This window comes from Cricetulus griseus (assembly GCF_003668045.3).
Source record: "Cricetulus griseus strain 17A/GY chromosome 1 unlocalized genomic scaffold, alternate assembly CriGri-PICRH-1.0 chr1_0, whole genome shotgun sequence".
In the NCBI taxonomy this organism is placed as follows: Eukaryota; Metazoa; Chordata; class Mammalia; order Rodentia; family Cricetidae; genus Cricetulus; species Cricetulus griseus.
Window position 1 is genome coordinate 120,217,746 of NW_023276806.1, and position 23,229 is coordinate 120,240,974.

General features: G+C 40.2%; 1 protein-coding gene across 4 annotated transcripts; it reads right to left on the reverse strand.

Moving 5' to 3' along the window:
• Nucleotides 1–2,374: 2,374 nt before the first annotated feature.
• Eif5a2 (eukaryotic translation initiation factor 5A2) lies at nucleotides 2,375–18,303 on the reverse strand. 4 transcript variants are annotated; one of them, XM_027392068.2, is made up of 5 exons: nucleotides 18,173–18,303; nucleotides 17,357–17,557; nucleotides 16,747–16,851; nucleotides 7,463–7,594; nucleotides 2,375–6,806 (listed from the first exon to the last, which is right to left on the reverse strand). In XM_027392068.2, exons 2-5 carry the CDS (start codon nucleotides 17,519–17,521, stop codon nucleotides 6,747–6,749), a joined length of 462 nt encoding a protein of 153 aa, XP_027247869.1. In that variant the 5' UTR covers nucleotides 17,522–17,557; nucleotides 18,173–18,303; the 3' UTR covers nucleotides 2,375–6,746. The 4 variants fall into 4 exon arrangements, with proteins under 4 accessions (XP_027247869.1, XP_027247870.1, XP_035306461.1 ...); XM_027392069.2 differs by having other exon boundaries at nucleotides 17,357–17,527; nucleotides 18,173–18,268; XM_035450570.1 differs by lacking the exon at nucleotides 18,173–18,303 and adding an exon at nucleotides 17,703–17,853.
• Nucleotides 18,304–23,229: the final 4,926 nt, after the last annotated feature.

Below are 23,229 nucleotides of genomic sequence, written 5' to 3' on the forward strand. Positions count from 1 at the left end.
AGTTAGCTCACCCCAACATCCACCAAATTTACGAACTATTATAGCATGCAAAGGAGATGTACCTATAGATCCAAAGCAGCAGGATCTCCATGACAAAGGACAACAACGGGATATTTAAGAGGAGCCCCAGTGAGAGCCCATTGTCAGTGGTGTAGCAGAAACCAGAGGCCTCGAGCTGGACCAAAGATTTGTGGTAATGAACAAGACTAAAGGGGAAACTGTGTGTCTCAATGGGCCACACTTCAGTTTCCATGACAAGATTATGTTTTTGTTTTTTCTTTTAAATTTGGTTTTGTTTTAGGGAGGAGGTTGCAAGAGCAGTGGGTGAATTGAGGGGACAGGGAGATGAGTGGGATCAGAATGCATGTTGTAAAATCCACAAAGAATCAATAAAAGTAAAAAAAAAAAATTCAATGCTCATGGATTGAAAGTCCAATACAGTAATGAAGCCAGTTCTCCAGAACTGTCCAGTGCTGTGATCTCAAGCAATGGCTTCATATGCTTATCACCCTCTTTCTCATCAAACCAATTGAAGTTTGCATGGAAGCACAAAGATACCAGAGCAGAGAAGATGTATTTGAAGAAAACCAAGGAGGACTTTCCTATGAAATTAAGACATCTGATACTGTAATTCCAACAGTAGAATAGTGCTTTGTGGTTAGTTATGTGACTTGAGAATTCCCAGACATGTATATGTGTGCTTGACATTTATGTTCTCAACAGTGGGAAAAAGAATCCTTAACAACCCTCATTACTTTTCATGGTAAAAATCTGTAAACCAGTGTACATCTGCAAAAACATAGGTCTTGTTGGTCAATAGAAAAACATTAAGGCCTCACTTCTGACTATAGTGGAAAGATAAGGTGCTTATAAATATGTATAAGCAATCTAATAAATACTTGCATGTGTATGGATATGTATTTTGCTCCATGAAAAACTGCTATGAATGTAGACTGGAGAGCTCTGAGCAGGGCCTTCATTATGATCCATTTGGATTTCCTAATCTGCCTTTCCGAAGCTGTGTGTGTGTCCTGAGCTTACTCACCAGGTCACGCTTCTTAGAGTAGAAAGTGCACAATTTTCTGGAGGTCTTTTGAAAGCTCTCTGTCCCATTGACAGTACCAAGGGTCGTGCTGTAGCATGCAGAGCAGATTGTCTCTGCGCCTCTGTAATGTACTTATTCTTGAAATCCCATTTATTTGCTGGAAGTCAATTTGTAAAACCACATTTACTCCATTTTTTTTTTGTGCTGTGATCTATGGAATTACAAGTACATGCCAAGACACACAGGGGACAACTTGTGGGTAACTCCTTCATCGTGTGGGTCTTGGGGTCCAGCTCAGGTCATGAAGCTTGATGGCAAGTGCCTTTTACCTGCTGACTTGTCACACCACCCCTCTTCATTTTCTGGAACTTGCTATGTAGACCAGCCTGGCACCTTTTTAAAAAAAAAACTATCAGTTTACTTGGACTTCTCTAACTCACTTGTTCCTGCTTATGTCTTTGTTATTTCCTTCTGACTTGTTGGCTGCTATTTGATTCAGGAATAAACTCATGAATGCTCATACTTCTACTTTTACTGACAGACGCTAATGCTATGAATTTTTCTGGGCTACACCAGGAGATCCCATATCAAACAAAACAAAACAAAAAAAAAACCCAAACAAAAAACCAAAATTACCCCAAACTGAACAAAACCATCTTTTTACTTTTATACATATATTTGTAATAAAATTATGTGATGATCTGACGCATATAGATAACACAGCCACTCTCACTCCTGTCCCATGACCTTTCCTCATGGTCATGTTTCTTTACTGTTTGACCAGGGCCATCACAGTCACTGTGGGTTTAGAGCTATGAGTTGGAGCCTAGTGGGCTCAGCAGTGGGTACAAGAGTAGACAATGATTTCCTTTCTGCTGGGAACGAACAGCCAGTGCAGTTCAGCAGTAATGAGGATGGCCTGTGAGCACTGCTCCCATGACCCACAGCTGGATCAGGTCTGTGGGGGTAGTGCAGGTAGCCACAGCTCTGAGTCCAAGATTGCAACAGTTGTATCAATCTACAGGATGGCTGTTATCTGAGTCAGCCCAGCTGGGTTACATAGCCCAGGTTGGCCTTGAACTCAGGATTATCCTCCTGCCACAACTTCTGGTGCACCACTCTGCCTGGCTAGCAAAGAATTTCATACTTTAAAGAAAGACAAGTTTACAACTAGCCAGGAACTCAGGGTCTATTATTCTTATCCATAAAGATACACTCCACAAGTAAGGACCTAGTACACGAGACAATAATTTGACAGTTTTCTTGTAGAAGTTCTATATAAAGTGAATACAATTTTGTAGTATAAAATATTTTAAGAATATACACATATAAGAATTGTGCACTCTTGTTTATTTTCATTTAATATACCATGAAGTTCACAGACATATATTTTAAGGTAACAAAATGTTACAATTCTGCATTTTAAAGGATATTTTCAGTATAGGTGGAGATTTAACAGATTTAACATTCAAAGTTTACTCACTTTTAAAATGTAAAACACACAACTATAATATCCAGATCTTACAATTTTAAAGTTTTAGCCAAAACATTTACAAGTAAATTTCAGACCAAAAAACCCCCAAAAAACTAACAAAGTGCCAATAGATTAAACAATGTTGTCTGATCTGTTTTCTTCTGGGGAGGAAGGTAAAAGTACACGATAACATATAAATAGTCATTTTTTAAATTGTGGTTTAGAACTAGTAATTTGAAGTACAATTCATAACAACGAGTGCTTACTTGTACATTAACCATGACAACGAATCAGCTTTAAGAGCACAGCTATGATCTCTAATAGGCTCTTTAGTTATGCTGACTGGTTTAGTATCCAATGTTTTTAAAACTATAGTTTCAAACTAAGATGAACCAAATCCCACCAACATCAAGAAATGGTTTCCAAGAACTTCATATTAATAACAAAATCTCCCTTGTTACTGAAAATAGGTTCAGACCTGTTTTAAGTGTGAACAGTACTGATGGAAAAGTTTGGCAATAAGTATATTTTTAGCAAGTGATGGCCTTGTGTTCACTACCCTAAGACGTGCTTTCCACATGAATGAGACATTTTATCAAATGTTTACAGATTTTTTTGGTCACTTGACCTCACTGGGTAGTTATGTTGGTCAGGTGTTTAGTTAATGGACAAATTAAATTACATAGTGACTCCAAACTGTGTTTCCACAGAACACCTGTGCTCCATAGCTAAGTCCCAATGTTCCCTCTATAATCAAATAATAATGCTGCTTGTCCAATTGAGAGAACACATTTTATAGATTTAAGTTAATAGATTCAATTTTAAGACTTTTCTACCATAGATTAAAAAAAAAAAGTCTTTGTTGCCCATCACTCATCAGAATGCCAAAAGAAAAAAAGGCTTGAGAACTATGAAATATTATACCTAAACATCAGAATATTTGAAGGTTAATATCAGCATAATAAACTGTTTATGGAAATATGCTTTGATAGATTTGCTTTTATGCTAGAGACCCATATTTTCTCAAAGCAAATGTGAATTCAGTATGTAAACATTTTAAGATACCCAAAAGAGTTAGGGATTTCCTATTTGTTCTTGAATGTGTCTGAGAACCACTGCACCAGTGTCTGGCTCTAAACCCTCTTTGGGTTCTGTGCCAAAAGGATGCTAACAGATACATCACCAAGGACAAGGTTTCAAGGCAAGATCCCAGTACAGTTGCTACTAATGCTCCCATTTTTTTGGAACTAATTACCATATAGCTTAAATGTTATGCTAAGAATCTTTGCTTCTATGTATTACAGTATTATGACTTGGGAAAAACTTGCAATCTATTTGTAGGCAGTTAGCTTTAAAAAAACAACACTGCAGCTCTTAGCACTAACAGCCCTGAGAACAATGCATTCAAATTCCAGCTCAATAGAAACAATCTAATTGAAAAACCTTAAAAGTATAAAATCAAATTCTGGAAAACGTACTAAAAAATCAACATTTGAGGCACTACAGACTACAGTACTTTAATAGTTGGAAGGACTTTGAGAAAAGAACAGAGCTATGTGTGTTTATACATACATACATTCACACCCTGCGGTAATGAAAAGCATATGTTCCCAAATTTTCTAAACATTGTATTGTAGTATCTTCTGCTAAAGATATCAGTCTGGCATCAAGAGTTTTGGTCACTGATATAAAGTACTGGCACAGAAATTTGTACTATAAAGGGGAACAGAGTCAAGAGCTTGGTTGGTAACCACTCCAAGTGACTGGCAGTCCCCCAGGACATCAAGGATTTGAAGACCAAGCCAGAAGGCAAATGACTTGTACCAGTGTAACAAAATCTTCACAGTAGAAATAAAACCTGTTGTTAAAACATTCAACCTGTTAATACTGTCTAGACAGCAAAGAAAGAAAAAAGGGAAAGTGTACAGACACAAATTCGCAGTGACATTGAAAAGAGTCTCCATTCTCTACATGGAGCTTGTGTACATGGAGATCTGCTACAAGAAGTCAACAAATACCATGAATCAACTGTTAGCATTTCTCTGATGTCAAAAAGAACTCACTTCTGTTATACGTTAAAAATATATGTTCCCTGCTTCCTTTTAATATAATATAAATTTATAAAGCTTTACTAAATGAAGTATTTTGCTCTAAGAGAAACATCTACTGACTTACATGAAAATAAACAGTCCTGTATGTTTAAAATCTATACTTACATGTTGGAGTATGTACACTTCATATAGTATTTAAAATGAAATACTTAGGCCTAAGTAGCTTTTGCCATTCAAGGTATGGAGCTAGAGGTACACTGCTATTCACCCTTAGACTGCAAAGGGAAATAGAGATTTCTGTAAAATTTGACACATGCCAGTCCTGGAGTAATATGAAATCAAAACACTGGTGTGGCTGTTAACTGGCCAGATGATGACCAGGAAACAGCAAAGATAAATAACTTTGGAATTCCTGTGGGTAACACATCAATAAGTACAACTAAGGCACACAAGAAAACACCAGAAATCTAAAGCACTGTGCAGAAGATATGTGAGAAGATTTCAACCTAACTCCTAATTGTGCTTTGCATGGGCAAAAGCTAAGAGGTCACCCTAAAGTCATCCGCTACCACTTCAATATTTCTTGTGCTTTAAAGTCTCTTCCTGGCACTTCTCCAGTACCTTTCTTCTTCTCTGGATTGGTTTGTGGAGGCCAAGACAAAATTTAAAATTGCACACAAATTTAGCAACTAAAATCTTGGGATCTGGAATTTTTAATGCTATTTCAAATTGCTGACTAGATAGTTGCATTGTCACATATATTTGTTCTAGATGGGAACAAAGAACTTTGAGGGTCCAGACATCATGAAAGAAACCTGAGAGCCAGTGTCAGACAATCAGGGTGTTACAGGATTTTGTTCTAAGAAGCACTCCAATGAGATGACTGTGATTTTTTGTCAGAGTTCTTCATAAACCCACAACTATGTCTATGATTCTGGACATAATCTACACACAATCCAAAAGTCTAAACAGAAATGTAAGGGTATCACTTACAACATATTAAAAGATTCCAGTTCACAGACTACAACATAATAAAAGAATCCAGTTCACAGACTACAACATATTAAAAGAATCCAGGTCACAGAATCCTTTCCTAGTTAGATTTTACATCAGTAACAGAAATCACAAGAGAATAAAAGAAAATGTATACACACTTAAAATAAATTAATTTTCAAATAAGATAATACTTCTTCCATGGTTTACTTCTATTCCACTTTAGAAAAGTGTAGATACATTTAACAAACCAAGAATTCCAAAGCAACTTAAGAATTCCTAATTTTAGTCTAATGTCAAAACAAATCTACTTAAAAACTGTGGGAAGGGCTAGATTACCAACATTATGAACATTCACAAATAATGGCTGGAAGTCATGCGGAGTCCCTGTAAGGCCAGTCCTTCTATTGCTGGGGCAGAGGTGGGGACACAGCCAAAAGCAAAAGTACAACTAGAGCTCACTCTATTTTTTATGCTGATTACAAAGTTCTTGAATAAAATCTACAGTCTCACTACCTCCTTGGCCACTGTCCTCTGTGTCTTCTTTATCACTTGTGTATTTGCTCAGAGTCCCTCAGCAGTTCTATTCTCTCTGTCAACCACAAAAGGTATTAAAACTACTATGTAGGTCTGTCACCAATTTGGCAAAGAAAAACATGATGGGGGTAATACATTGGACACCTGACCACCAAAATAACAACATTTTTTGATGAGTTTAGTTTCAGGAAGTGTGTTTGCCACACAGAGCCTGGAACTTTGACAATTCCGTTTTATAATCTATGAATTCTAGATATTAAGTCTGAAATTAGCAAAGAACAATTCAACTTCAATGCATGAAACTTCCATTCCACTAGATGCTACATTGTTGATTTAAAACCCTGGTTTGTTAACCACTTAAGTTCAGGAGTGATTTGCTCAGACAAGTGACAGCTACTGAAGCTAGAGTACTTGTTTCTTATGGTCACATACTGAAAACCACAGGAATGTTATAGGAAAGATACTTATAAAATTATGCATCTTGATATACTATTTTAAAGTTACTACCTGCCTGCAAAACTAAGCCAGCACAAATTCAAAACAATAGAAACACAACAAAAATAAAACATGAGGTTGCTTATGAAGGCCATAGCTTTGGGACAACTAGATCCAGACCTAATGGGCCTGCTTGTGCGGATGGTCCTGTCTATTTGCAGGGCTTTATGGCTACAGCATATTCTTCACTCATGGCACACATGACAGATACCTAGAAAGGGATAGGACAAGCAAAGAGTTACTCAGGAGGTAATACAGAAAAGATGTGTTGTGTTCACCAAACGCTGCATTTCTGTGGACACCTTTTATGTTGAATTTGTAAAGAGGTAATCCAGTGCAGTTAGCCTATCTTCGGGACAGTCAACTTCCAAGTCAAGTGCCACTTTATCAACAGTTACTCCATGTTACACTTCTGAGTCATAACAAAGAGTCCATCTTTCCTCTCCATGCTCCCTTCCTATTCCTTAAACTCATATGCAGATCTAAAATAAGTATGGAGTTCCATGTCAGTCCAGAAGAAAGAAAATAAACAAAAACAACCCCCCCACACACACTTAATGCTTTCTTTGGTAAAAGGTCTTTGGAGGGCCAAAGAAATTGCCATTTGGAGATCATGCCAACATTTTAGCACATTTAAAGTTGTATTTCACAGTTTTGAAATTTATTTTATACATTATTGTTGTATGTGTGTGAACAGATGAAAACATCTTTTTATTAAAGGTGAAGGAACACACATAGAGCAAGATGCACAGACAATGACCTTCTGCAAAGTAGAGAGGCCCCTGGGAAGTGGCAGTCTGCGCTAGTCTTAGGCTGACTGCTCAGGGCCAGTTTTAAATGGTCCTGAGAGTCTGCCATTGGCCTTACCTGCACATCTTCACCTGCATTGTATTTCCCTTCTATTTCTTTGCCCAGTTCACCTTCTGGCAGCTTAAGATCCTCCCGGACTTCACCAGTCTCGGTCAGCAGGGAAAGGTAGCCATCCTGAATGCATATGAGCTATTAGAAGAAATTACAGGTGACACTGATTACATCATGTCCTTTCTGTTGTAATGTTTACACAGTTCACCTGCAACACACTTTTGCTTGGATAAGAACACAGCAAAACATTAATAGATTTGTGGCACTTAAAAATGCTAACATGCCTAAATGCCTTTAGTCCTACCTAGCACTCGGGAGGCAAAGGTTAGTCTCGTCTACATTGCAAGCTCCGGGCCAGCCAGAACTAAATAGTGAGATCTTGCTTCAAAAAGAAAAAAAGAAAGGAAAAATGGAGGCATGTGTAACAAACCCAGAAAAGAGGTGCAATTCACTTCCTTGTACTAGCCTCACCGCTCTCTACATGCCAAGGGATTCATATTCAGACATAATATAGACAGTTGTTCCTAGGGAGAATGATGGATTTCAGCAAGTTTTTTTTTTTTTTTAATAGTATGCTTTAGAAACTTTCCAAATCAGAAAACTATTTTCTGCTAACCACCACCTATGTACATGAACATACTGTAAGCAAAAATTTCCTACTAGTAGACATCAAAGTCATTTTTAGTTTTTCACTATTAAAATGGTGAATTTTATAATTTGGTTACAAGCAAAGTTAAGTGGAAATTTTTGGTCTTCAAACCACTGTTAACAGATTTAAAAAAATCTATCTATCTATCTATCTATCTATCTATCTATCTATCTATCTATCTATGTGTCTTGTATTTTGATCTTATTCTATCCCCCTGTCCCATCACCATCTCTTGGCCCCTCCAGTGCAGCTGATCAACTAGTCCCTCTTGTATTTTCATGTCTTCCTTAGTTCTTGGTGAGCTGGTTGGTTTCAACAGGGTTGCTTACGGAAGCATGGGTAAGGGTTATTTCCTGGAGCCTGCACAGCTTACCAGCAGCTACACCACTGACAGAGATGTCTCTCCCTCCAGTAGCATCCACTGACTGTCTGTAGACCCTCGGGGAGGGATGGTGACAGACTCTTAACATTACCTTATCTTACGGCATTAATAAAATAAACCCAGTCATGACCTAACCTGTAAAAAAGCATACTTTTTGATATAATGATTTAAAAACACATTAATTTTTCTAATTGTGTGTAGTTGTGCATGTGCATCTGTGTCTGTCTCTGTGCAGGAGCTTAAAAGAGGTTCGAGGTGCCGAGATCCTCAGGAGGCAGAGTCACAGGAGTTGTGAGCTTCTCAATTTTGTTGTTGGGAACTGAACTCGGGTTTTGCAGAACAGCAGTACCTGCTCTTAACTGTTGAGCTGTGTCTCTAGCCCCTTGACACAACTCTTTTATTAGAGGAATGAGGAAAACTGCAAGTCCCCACTATCAACTGTAGTGCCTACAATTCCAAGACACAAGACACTTTGCAAATTCCATTCATCTGAACTACCAGCTGCTAACATGTAAAAGCAGTGAGACATGGCCCTGACTTCTGCAACCAGAGCTATGATATAAGCCAGCATAGCATACAGGAGGAGTTTCAAAGTGCTCCATGAGTATCATTTAACAGGCTTTTTCTCAACTAGCTTTTAGAACTCAAATTAATCTGCTTCTATTAATCTACCATCTATTATGGGGCTAAGTTACCTCTCCTCTGTACTGTATCTCTGACTTGTTTAATGTCTTCCTAGTGGTCTGCCCACCTCTCTTCTTCCCTGAGTCCCCCCCCTCTCTCCCTCTCCCTCTCTCCCCCTCCCTCCCTCCCTCCCTCCCTCCCTCTCTCTCTCTCTCTCTCTCTCTGGAAATCCCACCTATTCTTTCCTGCCTAGCTGCTGGCCTTCAGCCTTTTATTACACCAATCATGGTAACAAATCTTCACACAGGGTACAAATATTCCACAACAGTGAGTTTTTAGTCACTGAAATGTTTGAGAAGCAACTGGGAAAATAGTGAAGAACAAGGAGTGTGAGGCATACAAACAGTGTTTAAATATCTGAGGACAGGCACTCATCTAAGGCAGAACTTCTTGCCCTTCTGGCCACTCCTGAGGTGGAATTCGATACTTCAGGGTTAAAGGCAGTGACTTACTGTGCCAGGATAACACCCTGCAGTTTTCTGCTGTCATGTGGGTTTTGTTCTTTGAGCATGGAGCAGCTCTAACACCTTGTCTTTCAAGACACTGACACTGTCTTGGCTTACAGATGCCACTCAGTCTGGGTCTGCTTTTTGCCTTGTAATTCGTGTAATGTATTTTTGGAAGAAACTATCTAAATGATGTGTCCTTGGAGTACCAATCACACCAGTAGGCAAATGTACCTACTGCACAAATGGTGACGCTAACCCTGACCACCTGGCTACTAGGCTGGTATCTGTAAGATCTGTGTAGTCTAAATATAGCTCTTTCTCTCAAAAGAGAAGGAAGAAAGAAGCCAATGATGTTACTGTTAAATCTTAAGTATATTTTTGTGCAAAATTCCATCTTTTCTCAAAACCTTTAGGATTAGAATACATGTAATACATGCACTTGGTATCCTAGGCTCTGGACCAGCAATGTGAGATTTACTAGCTCGTTTCTTTACTAAAAAGCCTTACTAAATAATCAAGGGCTGTTGTGAAAACAGGAGATTTCATGTCTAGAGTGGAAGGTGTACGTGATAAACCTGGCATAAGTGTTAAATAGAGTATGAGGAACTATCAAGACTGTGAGTTAGGCCCAGTCCAAAGGGACTCAGGAGTTAGCTTGACTAAGCTTGCTTCCACCAGTAACAAAAACAATCTGTAAATTAATAGGAAGACAAAGAATGTACTGAAACTCAAATATGTTATTGCTTGAGTTCATAGTAAAGACTAGTTTATTGATCATCTTCAGTGCATATTCAGAACAGGTCATTTCAAAAACAGATAATGGGAGTGGGTGAGAGGGCAGAGGAATTTTATAGTAGAATGAGAACCAATTCCCTCAAAATTTTCCTGCCCTCCACAGTTCCACCACGGTGTGTGTGTGTGTGTGTGTGTGTGTGTGTGTGTCCCTGTATGCACACATGAAAATGCATGCACATACATGAATGCATATGCGTGCATGTGTGCACGTGTGAACACACACACACACACACACACACACACACACACACACACACACACACACACACACGGAGAGAGACAGAGAGAAAGAGAGAATGCTTCTTTAAATGTTAAAATCTGTGATAACAAAAGGCAGAGTGAAGTATTTATACTAGCTTCCTTGTGTACTTACACACATGCATGAGAATGTACTCAGGAGATGTGTGCCCTAGTGCTCAAGGTAAAAACAAAATAACTGATGAAAAGTTTCCATAGAAGTAGTCTGGCTTTCAAAGACATGGAGGAATACTGGATCATCACTTTGTTTCCTATAAATCAATGGAATGAAGCTATGACATACATATCTAATAACATTACAGAAAAAAGTAAAATTCTACTGGGTGTGGAATGCTTTTAACCCCTTAATCCTAACACTCTAGAGGCAGAGGCATGTGGATCTGTGAGTTCAGCAGAGAGGTCCCTAGTTGGTTTCCCATGCTCCTGTGGGAGATGCCCTATCCCATGTGCATATGGCAGCACCTACTGGACCCAATAGGTTATATAATAAAGAGAAGATGTTAAGTTGGGAAGGGTTGTGGGAAGGGCAGGCCCAGGGGATGTTGGAGGAGGGGGAGTAGATATCTTCTAACTGCATTTCATTCATGTATGAAATTACTGAAGAATAAATAAAATGTTTTCCAAAGGAGCAGGGCACAGAAAAACAAGATTTGTCATATATTGGTAAGTACCAAACCCAGGTGATGTGTATGTGGGATTTTGACATTAGAAAATTCCCACAATAAAAATAAAATATGGAAAAAAAAATACGGCCAGTGAGACAACTCGGCAAGAAAGCACTGGCTGCAGAAGCCTGCTGATTTTGGTTTGATTCCTGGAACCCACACAATGGAAGGAGACAAGTGATTCCTACCCATGGCATGAGTGTGCACGCATGCACATACACAGAAATAATAAAATATAAATAAACAGTACGTAGGGAAAAAGATGCAGAATTCTAGGAATAGAAACTGCTAAATTCAGGGGGAGGCACAGTGAGCAGAGAAAGGATAAGCTACTCGGAAGGGCATAGGGGTCATTAGAGACTACAGAGCCTGCCAATGATGTGCCCAGAATAAGAAAGAACATAGAAAGGGGGATTATGGGAAGGGTGGTTTTGTTTTTTGTTTTTGCCTGTGTTTGCATTATAGACAGCAGGGGAAGGTTGTCACTATGAGAGCTTTCTTAGCCTCCGTTTCTGAATTTGGCTTCACATTCTATTTCAAAACAAGCAGCCTTCACTCCACAAGGGGCGACCTCTTTCAACTTCAGCCTTCTTTCCCTGGCACTCTTCAGCTACTTCACAGAAGTTGTTTGTCCCAGGTAGAGTGAATTCTTCTTCTTTTTTTTTTTTTAAAGTAAATGTACTTTTTTTTTTTAAAGATTTTATTCATTTATTATGTATACAACATTCTGCTTCCATGTATATCTGCACACCAGAAGAGGGCACCAGATCTCATAACGGATGGTTGTGAGCTACCATGTGGTTGCTGGGAATTGAACTCAGGACCTCTGGAAGAGCAGCCAGTGCTCTTAACCTCTGAGCCATCTCTCCAGCCCAGTAGAGTGAATTCTTAAATATTATTATTATAGCATCTAAACAAGTGAGAGGAGTGTCAACTGACTCAGTTATCTGACCCAGCGAGCCTGTATGTTATGTATGCACACTAAGTGAGGGTGCGTGTACAAGATAACATGAGTGGGTCCTAAAGTTCCAATAATCTGACAAGCGGCTCAGACTCAGAAAGCACTTTCTCTCACTGACCACCCTCCCCCCCCCCCCCCCCCCCCCCGTGAACTTATACCAATGGCTTGATAGGGAATTCTTGTCAGTTGACTGTAAAAACAAGAATTTCAGAATGGTTTCCAGTGCCCATGAAAGATATGAGGGACCATGCAAAAAGGGCTGTGACAAATGGTGGGGGTTGGGGAGACTGCTACTGTATTTATATCTACTGACTGTGGGCAAAGAGTCAAGAGTTGGATTGGAAAGTCAAGGACACTGGAAAACCAAACTAGGGAAACTGTTAATGAGGTCTAGGGTAGTGGTACATGCATAGACCTCTCTAAATGTTAGCAGATGTTCACTGGTGGGTGCCAGCTATAAAAGAGGCTCTTAAATGGATAAAGAGGTAGTTCTAGTGAAAGACATTTAACTTCTTGTTATTGGTGCCTTAGTACTTGCTCACCAGGCTTAATGACACAGGTTTTCTCTCCCTGAGGGTAGCAGAGCCTCATAGGTAGAAATGATGCAGGAACTTGATCTGGTACTTTTCCCCAGTGGGAACAGCTAGTACCTGTTAACACTGCAGACAGCCTACCCATGGACTCGCTTTTCCTGCCTGTGGCACTTTTGCATAAAAGATTACATTATGCTTCATCTCTGTTACAGCACCTCAGATGGTCTCATTTCTGAATAAAATGTTTATTTACAAGCAAAGTAAGGAATTCAATGGTTCTGAACTCCACCTTTATAAACAGCTTGCCTACAGGACTGATCCTGAAGACTCACTCATGGTATCTGCTGGGTAATACTTTTTGGGCCTAGAGTACTGTTTTATAGGTTACAATATAATTTATGCTGCTATTTTTTTCCTGTAAGTAGAATACAGTGACTTAGCAACCTAACATGGCTCTTTTCACTGTTATCCTAAATGATCCTGAACAATATATTTGCTCTATCTCCCTAAAATGCTGGGCTCTTCTGGCTTAGTGGTTTTCCACTCTCAGAGAAAGAATGCTTTCATGAAGAATGCAAGGCATTCACAGAACAGATTAAAATGATAAAAAGATTTTAAAGCATGGTGAAATCACTATTTTCTTTATTATTACTAGTTTAGGTTGCAATATGGAGGCTGTGAGATGGCTCAGGGGTAAAGGTGCTTGCCCACAAGTCCTCACACACCTAGGACCCACATGATACATGGAGAGAACAAACTCCTGCAAATTGTTTTCTGATCTCTACAAGTGCGTTCACATGCAGGCACAAACATACATTGTTAAATAAATGTAATTTTTATTTAAAAGCCATGATTCTGGCAATTCCCTGTCATCAAAGACTCTATGATATGCACTTGATATGTACAAGTAGCTTTGCCTATGAGGAATGGTCTTCAAATGACAGAGAAAAGCGCAGCAAATGCAGCAAACATTTACTTTGTAGTAGAGTGTACAGCTGTACAGAAGATCTAAAAATGGTGATTCCAAAGGATAACCTAAACAAGCCATTTCTACATTTAACAATCTGGGAATTCCCCCAAAGGGCCGGAAAGCATTTTCTATTTTACACCACCACAGAGCCCCAGACAATTGTAATTTCTTTTGAGAAAACTAATGGAAATTAGCAGTTCTAATCTGAGCCAATCTTGGAACGGGAGTCAGGAGATACTTTCTTGCATCCTGAACACCCTGAACTTACTTAAAGAATACACAAATCACATCTGTAAATATTAACATATTTCTTCTTCCATTTAAAAAAAATCATCACAATGAATAGATGTACACAATCCACTTTGGCTGGCTGCCAAACTGGCACTCAAAATATTGAATTCAGCAGATGCAAAGGAACTGCACGTAGTGAGATAATAACAGAAGGCAGTACTCAGAAGAGTGAAGACCACCAGAGCATAATAAACACATTGGAAAGCTCACAGAACTAAGTTCCTAATTGAGTGGCTAGAAAAAAATGTTCCATATCAATTTTATAGCAGGGAAGCTGCAAACCCTGAGCACTTTCTATGCCAGGTATAGTCCTAAGTGTTCACTAACCTCCTCCTGTGCCAGGCATGTTCTAAGTGTTCATTAAGCCCTAAAATAATCCCATGATAAGTTTGTTACTCACATCCCAATTTTATGAAAAAAAAGAGACGAGAGATTGAGTAACTTGCCAACCAAGGTCACACAGCATAAGGGCCAAAGCAGAGTCCTATATCCAATTGACTGACTGACACTATCCTTGACTGTCCACTCTGCCACATGGACTACATACTAAGGGTGGGATTAGGGGAAGTTCACAATGCCTCTTGGGTGCAAGCTTGAGAAGGCACCCATACCCCTCAACCACAGAACACTTCAAAGAAAATTAAAAATGAGAATGCAAAAATTGCATGACAAACAAAACAAAAATCTGCAATGGAGACAGGGCCACAATGACTAATTCTCCCTTTGCCCTTAGGCTACTGTATGGCTCGGCATTGTTAGTCCTGTCTGTTTAATTTTTGTACATGAGGCGAGGGGTGTGCTTAGACCTTACTAAACACCCAAATAAAATCCAAAGCAAATTAGTCCCTTTATGTTCAATTTTAAGCTTCAATCAATGATTGCTTAATGTGACCACAGTTATCATGTGAACTGCTGGTGTCAGCTCGGCGAAGCATCAACAGATAGGAGCATGGGGAAATACCACCTTGTAGAATGGATACTGAGTATTCAAAGCACTCGTAGAACAGGATGAGAAAAGAAATCCTCCCTGGCAAAAGTAAATTCTACACTTAGCCTTAATCTGTTAATGTTACACTCCACCACCCTCAAGAAACATGTATTCATGTACTAGTGTTTACTGAGTGCCTACTATGTGCCACATCTAAAGCCTGTGATCTAAGAACAATGACATGATTAGGTAGAATTTTGATACAGAAAATGTGAAGCAGAACAAAACTAGTTGTTGGTGTACACAGCTGCTTATGGGCACACACTTTCTCATTCAACCCTGTCTGTAGACTGAAAGGCAGAGCTCAGAGAAAACACACACTGTGTAAAAGACTATCTAGAAAGTGCCAGAACTAAACCCATACCTAGATCTGCTTAACTTAAAACATCACCTGCTATCAAAATATTTTAAATTTGTACAGACAAATTAAAACTAGAAAAATATGTTTACACATGGATACTATCAAAGGAAGTCACCGAGTGAATGAGGTATGTAAGTGGTACAAAAAGACCAGCTTAAGGTCAAGGGTCAAGCTTATACTCAGAAAAGATGAAAAGTTTATTTTAATCTGTCTTTGATACAAACATGGAGGACTTTCAAAAACAACTTTGCTATGATCAACTAGACTTTCCACATTCCAGAAGGTTGGTTAACGTCAATACTCCAAACCACAAAATGCTATCATCAAACATGACCTAACTCCAGGTAAAATTGAAACTAAAGCTTGAAAATTTTTATGTATGTGAATGTATATACATATATAATATTATAAAATGTATGTTAATAAAGGTTACAGTTAGTAACCTGTAAATGAAACAACTACATACTTTTTCATTTTCTCCTTTGTGCTCAGTGGCCATGCACTTTATATTTATGGTTTTCAAATAACTTTCCTACTTAAGAATACCAGATTTTGAGTTATTAACGTAAAAACTAGGTTAGCAGGAATATGAAATTTCAGTCTTGGAAGACTTAGGTCTGCTCACTAAAAAGAAACAACACACTTAGGAAGTGGTTATCTAAACCTGAAATAGTTTACAAGAGGATAGTAAATTTTACTAAATATTAGATTTATTCACAATAAGTATATCTTGTACCACTTTGTCTGAATAGTACATTTTAAATATATGACATTTATTTATTTAGTGGATGTATGTATGTGGCACATGTGTTTCACAGATCATGAGTGGAGGTCAGAGGACACAAGGGCCAGGCTTGACAGCAAGTGCCTTTACTTACTAAGCCATTGCATAGGTCAAATATAGCCCCTTTACAATGCAGAAGTAGAGGATGGAGGTTTAGCACAACTGGTAGGGTGCAGGCCAACAGCATGCACAAGGCCCTGGGTTTGAGTCCCAGCACAGCATAATGGGTCAGAACCTGTAATTTCAGAACTCACACATAGAGGATCAGAAATTGAAGGTCATCCTTGGATGAAAAGTGAGTTCAAGACTCACCTGTAATGTATGAGCCCCAATTTCAAAATTTAAAAAAGCACAAATATTAACAAGAACAAAACAAAACACTAGTTCTCTAATCTGTTAAGTGGAGTCTACTAATTGGTGAGGAAAAGACCCTAGCAAACTACTCTGGAGTCTTGTCAAACTGCTACTAAAGAGTGTTCAAGAGACCTGAAACAGCATTGTTAAGGAAATGAGCACTTACTTGATAATCATTTCTCTTAATATTTGGAACATCCATGTTGTGAGTAGAAGGACAAATGTCTTCATATTTTTTGCCAGTGAAAATATCAATTCCAACAAGGTGTACCTAACAGAGGGGGTACAGGAAACACGTTTGATCTGTGAAGTCCTAGCTCATTTTACACGGAGGCACAACCCCAACACTTATCGGAATGGATTCTTTCATCGATGTCCAAGGTCACCTTCTTTCTTTAAAAAAGTAGTAGTGGTCACAGAATTGAGATTCAGTAAACACCTGACAGTTTCATGGCATTAAAACTCAACACCCTACAGATCTCAGCACTTCAATCACAATAGTGCACAGAAAATGAAGACCAAGTCTCTTATAATTATAAGAACAGGTTTGTTTTTGCTGTAAATGAGATGTTTTCACCCACCAGGCTTCAGGAAAGTTTTAGTTTCTAGCTAATGAAACATTCTAAGGACCCAATTAAAGGAGAGCATTCAGAGTAATAGCTGACCATTCGGAGACCAAGGGATGAAAAAATTTACTTTAAACATAGAAACCTCAAAATGTACAATGGAACGCAAATGATCTTATCTGAAGCCAAAGAATGACCTGAAGGGCTTACCTTGGCATGGCCATGCTTCCCAGTCTTGGAAGTTGACATTTCCACGATTTTGCATGGTCTTCCTTTGAGCACCACGAAGCCGTTTTTGCGAAGGGCTGAGCACTGCATAGGGTAAGTGCTGGAAGCCCCTGCATCTCCAGTAGTGAAATCAATTTCGTCTGCCATGGTGGGCTGGGGAGATGTGTGTTTTTTCTGAGGGAACTATGCAAAAAGTTTGTTTGCTTTTTAGATAACGGGCATACAGGTAGGGGCATGTATCATTCTAGGGGCAGGTAACAAGCCGAGCATCACTGGCTCGTTATTTTTGTATTTCTAGGACACCCACTCTGAGTGGTGGATACTTTACCATTCAGGCCTCTAAAAACTTTTCCAGCCCTTGGTGGGAGGTGGGGAAGGCAGCCTCAGAAGATCCGCCGCGAAGTGAAGGCAACACCAGCCCTGGGCCAGCAGGTCCGATCCCCACCACCCCACCGCAAGAAGTGCCCGCGACCTTCTTGCTCCGGGCTACGGGGCCCGTCGCCTCCACCCCATCCCCGCTGCCGGGGCGTCAGCCAGGCCTCAGGTCCAGGAAAGGCTGGGATAGGAGCACCCGGTCGGCAGCACCTGGCCCTCATCGCTCCTAGCACCCGCAGCGGCGCCGCCCTGGCAACCCGGTCTCGGCCCAGCGGCAAAGGGCCTGCGCCCCGCGGTCCCGCCGTCAGGTTTCCCTGCATCTCCGCTCCTCCCCTCTCCCGGACCCCAGCATCGCTGGCTGAAGCCCCCGCCCCGCCTGCCCGCCCGTCCGTCCCGCCGGGCCGGCCGGCCCCAGGTCTTCACCTTCCGGCCCGCACCTCACGCCTCTGCTGCGTCCGCCGGTCCCTGCGGCTGCGGCGGCGCTGGCGGCCGCGGCTGGTCCAGGAGACGGGGCGGGGCCGCCACGCTTCCCACACCCGGTTCCCCGCCCCGTCCCGCCCCGTCATGGCCCGCCCCGTGGTGGTCCACACTTCCGGGATAGGCCCGGGCCGGGTGCAGGCCCCACCCTCAGGTCTCCCATTGGCTACAGGCTTCCCGAGTCTCCGCCCAGTCACGTGAAACGCGCCCTGGCAACCCCACGTGCTGCGGATTAGTGCACTTCCGGCGAGCAGAGCTGGCTGCAGTCGACTGCTTGAAGCTTCGTTGTGATACCCGGCGCGATGCATCCTCATCTTCAGTTTGGGACCCAGTTGACCTTGAGGATAGCCATTAGCCTTGGCAGGCAGGTGCGTGGATGCTGTCACATCATGGTCTTCAGAACTCCTGCGGATTTTCCAAGTGTCCCGAGTGGCAGCGGAGTGAACTTTGATTCAAGCCTTTGGTACAGCTTGCAGCCCTCCTTGGGTTGGAGTTCATGCTTGGAGCTCGAAGAAGAGTGCCAGGTGCCGTGTGTTATTTCATGACTCTGCACTGTAGGCAGGCAAAGGATGCCAGACACCCTGTGGTGAGCTGCTGGTGCAGCCTGGCCCCGAGTCAGCAGTGTTCCCAGGGGTGGGAAATTCTTCAGGATGTGAACTAACCCATGTGCCAAGACTGTCTACTCTGCCCTATGATCTTCCTGGCATTGGTGTGCCCCAGAGTTTGGTTTTTTGCTGTCGTTGTGGTTAATGTTTAAAGACAAAGATTCTTCAGAGGGCTGCTTCCCTTTGAGTCTCATCATAGCTGCATTTCTCTTACCTCACAGAGAATCTAGGTAACTTCTCACTCCACAACCCAGCTCACGTCGTTCAGTTACTTGGTATTGCTGTCTTGAAAGTCAATCCAGTCTCATATTCATGTATACATATATGCAGAACACAATTCACTTGGGTTGTTTAGGCTCAGTAAGCACAGGGCTTCCATAAAGTAAACTCTGCCTCTTGTCAATATGTGAAAGATCCCAATTAGAACCCGAGGCTATTGAGTCTCCTCTGCTTTTCCTTATGCTGCCTAACCTTTCCCTATTACTATTGCTGCTAATATTTAATTAAGAATTACATAGGCAATGTACTGTCTCATCTTGACTACTAATGTTTTCTAAAACTAAGATTAAAGTTAGAATTTATATAAAATGAAGTTTACTTGTAGTTCCATGAATTTTGAAAAAGGAAGTCAATTATATAATCATTCCCATAATCAAGATAGTAAATATTTCCCTCATTCCAAAATTTCCTATGCCTTTGTGTCATCAGCTCTGTTTTCCACCCCCGACTCACACCCAGCCAGACCTTGGCAACCATTAGCAGTTATTCTTTTATCTGCATTTTGAATTATGGGAAAAGATAGGGAAAATGAAGCAATTTGCCCCAAATCATGTAGCTTGTAAGTCATTAAGAGAATTACAAATTGAAATTACTGCTTTGTCTACCACCGTATTCACATATTCACATAAGATATGTAGAATCAAATGACTGTTTAATTCAACAAATACAGTGCTTTCTCCTGATCTCTAGAACACTGAAGTAGCACATTGCAAGCCCTTGTTTCTAGGAGAATTATAGCAATTGAATCCTCATTGGTTCATGTAGTCACATTTTCTCTGTTAATGGGAAATTCTGTCATGTTCATTTCTGTAAAAGACAAATTATTTCATATGTATGGTTAACAGTGGGTGTGTGGCAAACAGCACTATAATTCAAACCTGGTATTTTATCTACACACCTGTCATCTCTATTTGACATAACACAGTCTTGTGCATAGGAACAGCAGAGAACTTTTCAGCATGATATTTGGGGGGCATTTTAAGCAGAAGGCATAAAATGCAAAACAGAAAACAAAGCTAAAAAAAGTAGTAAATAGAGGAAAAGAACACTTACATGCAATTTGATAGTTGAAACCATAAAAGAGAACAGTGCTGTACTTGACCTTAGCTAGGAACATGTGGGCAGGTCAATGTCTGGTCAAATCTCTACACGTTCACAAATAGCCTAGAAAGCACATAGATTGGTTAGGAGATCACTAGTGAGTTTTCTTTTGTGTGCATATGCAAATCGACAAATGTGGAATCCCCAAATAGTGAGGATTGAGTACTTAATTAAATTGTTATTTATATATTTATTGAATATTTATTTTTGCAACCTTACTTCTGCAATTCCCAGGTAGAGTCAGTTTTGTTCATAAGCTGCTTGTAGTCTGTCAGAAGTAATTTCCAAAGATAAATAGTACAAGAAACTAGAGAACATTGACAGAACTTTAGCCTAGGTGTTGGCCAGGTGGAATACAGGGCAATCTGTGTATAGTTTTGAGTTTCCTACAGATAGGTTGAAAGTTTGTAAGAGGCTAGAATTAACATCCCATCAGTATGTTAAGTTTAACTTAATAAATGCATCCAAATATTCTTTAACATGCAACCAATATAAAATTATTACTAAGCTATTATATATTCTTTTATTATTATTATTACTGAGTCTTTACAATCTGGTGTGTGTTTTTCATTTAACATCTAGATTTAGAGTAGACACATTTCAGGTGCTCTGTATGCTATATGTGGCTGGTGGCTTGTCTGTGAACATCACAGATCGGAAAGTATAGCTACAGCTTTTCTGGAGGTGGTGATCTAATTGGAGTTTTGAAATTTGGATAGAAGCTAGTAGTAAGAGCTGTTAAAGTTTGAATATGCAGTTCCTCCCAAAAGACTGGCAGACTGAGGGCTTGGATCCCCAGCTGGGGCACAATTTTGGGAGCTTTCTGCAAACTTTAGTAGGGGGAACCTGGCTGGACAAAGTAGATCACTAAAGGTGTGCCTGTGGTGTTATCTTGTTCCTGGCATCTTTCTGGCTTCTCTTTGCTTCCTGTTCTTAATGGAGCTACGATGCTTTTGACACATTCTCCCAGGCCATGATGTTCTGACCAAGCACATGGGGCCAAACCATGAGACAAAATAAATGTTTCTTCCTTTAAGTTGTTTCTGTCAGGTATTGTATTCTGTTGGCCACAACAATAAAAAGCTAATGCAGAATGGGTTTGGAAAATGCTTTTAAACCAAATGCATCGGGAGTACAAGAGCTCAAATGATGGAATCATGGTTTTACCTTGCACTGTGAATGGCTTAGTATGTACTGTGAAGAGATGGGTGAATTTTTACTTTGTTCTAAGGGCAGTAAACACTAAAACAACACAGATGAAAAAATGATAACTTTTTTTTAATTTAGAAAGACAACTCTGTAAGATACCTTTATGGGGAGAAAACTAATAGAAGTAACAAATTAATTAATTATAAATAAAATAACCAAAGTTTATTTTAGTGACCAAAGTTGTGACTGTGAAGAGATGTAATCAAAAGAATTATAAGGGGAAATGGAAAGAATGTCATAATTGAATGTTAGAGGTCAAGATGGAGAGGCACATAGTGTAAAGAATTACATGAAGACACATTGTTTTATGGCATTAATGTATTATCCTCTGAGATGGAAAATTCCGAAGAAGCAAGTTTCAAGGAGAATTGAGTTCACTTTGTGGGCAAGTGGGTTGAAAATTCTTGTGGAAGATAGAATCTCGGAAATGGAGCTCTACATTGGTGAATCGTCAGCATGCTTGTGAAAGTGTGATGGTTATAGCTATGATAGTGGATGAATTATCTTGGAATCAGCAGGCACAGTTGTCTTAGTATTTCTGTTGCTTGGTGAAACACTATAATCAAAAGCAATTTGGAGAGGAAATGGTTTATTTCAGCTTACAGCTTGTAGTCCATCATCTGGGGAAGTCGGGGCAGGAACCTAGAAGCAGGGACTGATGCAGAGGAGTGCTGTTTACTGGCTTCCTCAGCCTGTTATTTCTTTTTTTTTTTTTCTGGTACCCAGGACCACCAGCCCAGGGTGGCACCACCTATACTTATTTAGGCCCTCCAATATTAATCATTAATCAAGTAAATGCACCATTGGCTTGCCTTCAGGCCAGTTTCCTCAGTTGAGAGTCTCTCTTTCAAAATGACCTTAGCTTTTGTCAAGTTGACATAAAATTAGCAAGCACAATTAACTCCTTGTCAGCATGATGCAAAGACACATCACTATTCTACTAGAACCTTTCCTTTCTCGTTTGTCCCCAAGACAGCATGTTAATAGCACAGTATAAAGGGTAAGTAGTTTTAAAGGTCCCACAGTCCTTAAAATTTCAAACACTTTAAAAGTTCAGTCTTCTTAAAATACCCAAAGTCTCTTTCCAAGTTCTAAGTTTCTCTAAAATGTCTACAGTTTCTCTAAAACTCTTTCAGTCTCTTTAGAAGTTCAAAATTTCTCAACTGTGGGCTCTTGTAAAATCAAAATAAGTATGTTCTTACTCCAAGAGGGAGGAACCGGGACATAGTCACAATCAAAGAAAATAAAAATCAACATTATAAAAAGTTCAGTACTTAATCTGGGACCCACGCATGACCTCTGGGTTCCAAAGGCCTGGGCTACTTCTCCAGCTCTGCCTTCTGCAGCACACACAGCTTCTAGATTCAGCCCAGCAGTACACCACAGCTTGGCATCTCTGAAATGTTGGGGCTGTTACTGCACTGCATCAGTATCCTCCCATGGGCTCTCTTCAGGGACTCAGACCATGCCACATGGTGCCAACTCTCAATTTCTCTTGATGACGGCTTCAATCCTCGAATTTTTACTGCTATTGAATTTGCATCTTCACCAAAGGCCATTCCTGGCTTCTCACAGTGCCAAGTCTCCATGACACCCCCGTTCATGACTTCAAAACCAGGACCACTTAGGAGACTCTTACACTTCTAAATTTGGCTGCGAAAATGAGATAGCTTTTGCTGCCTCTGGACCACAGTTTCTGTGGGCTGAGTAAACATTTTTCAGAAGATTTCAATTGTACCAGCAAAGCACAGGTTTCTGGCTAATGGCTGTCTTAGTTAGGGTTCCTATTGTTGTAAAGAGCCATCATGA

Bases quoted from the DNA above. Each gene is read 5' to 3' on its own strand.
- Eif5a2 (XM_035450570.1), bottom strand. The intron at 16,852-17,356 runs GTAAGCCCTTCA...CCCCTCTGTTAG, and splicing joins GGAAGCATGGCCATGCCAAG to GTACACCTTGTTGGAATTGA. The intron at 6,807-7,462 runs GTAAGGCCAATG...ATCCCTTTCTAG, and splicing joins ATGCAGGTGAAGATGTGCAG to GTATCTGTCATGTGTGCCAT.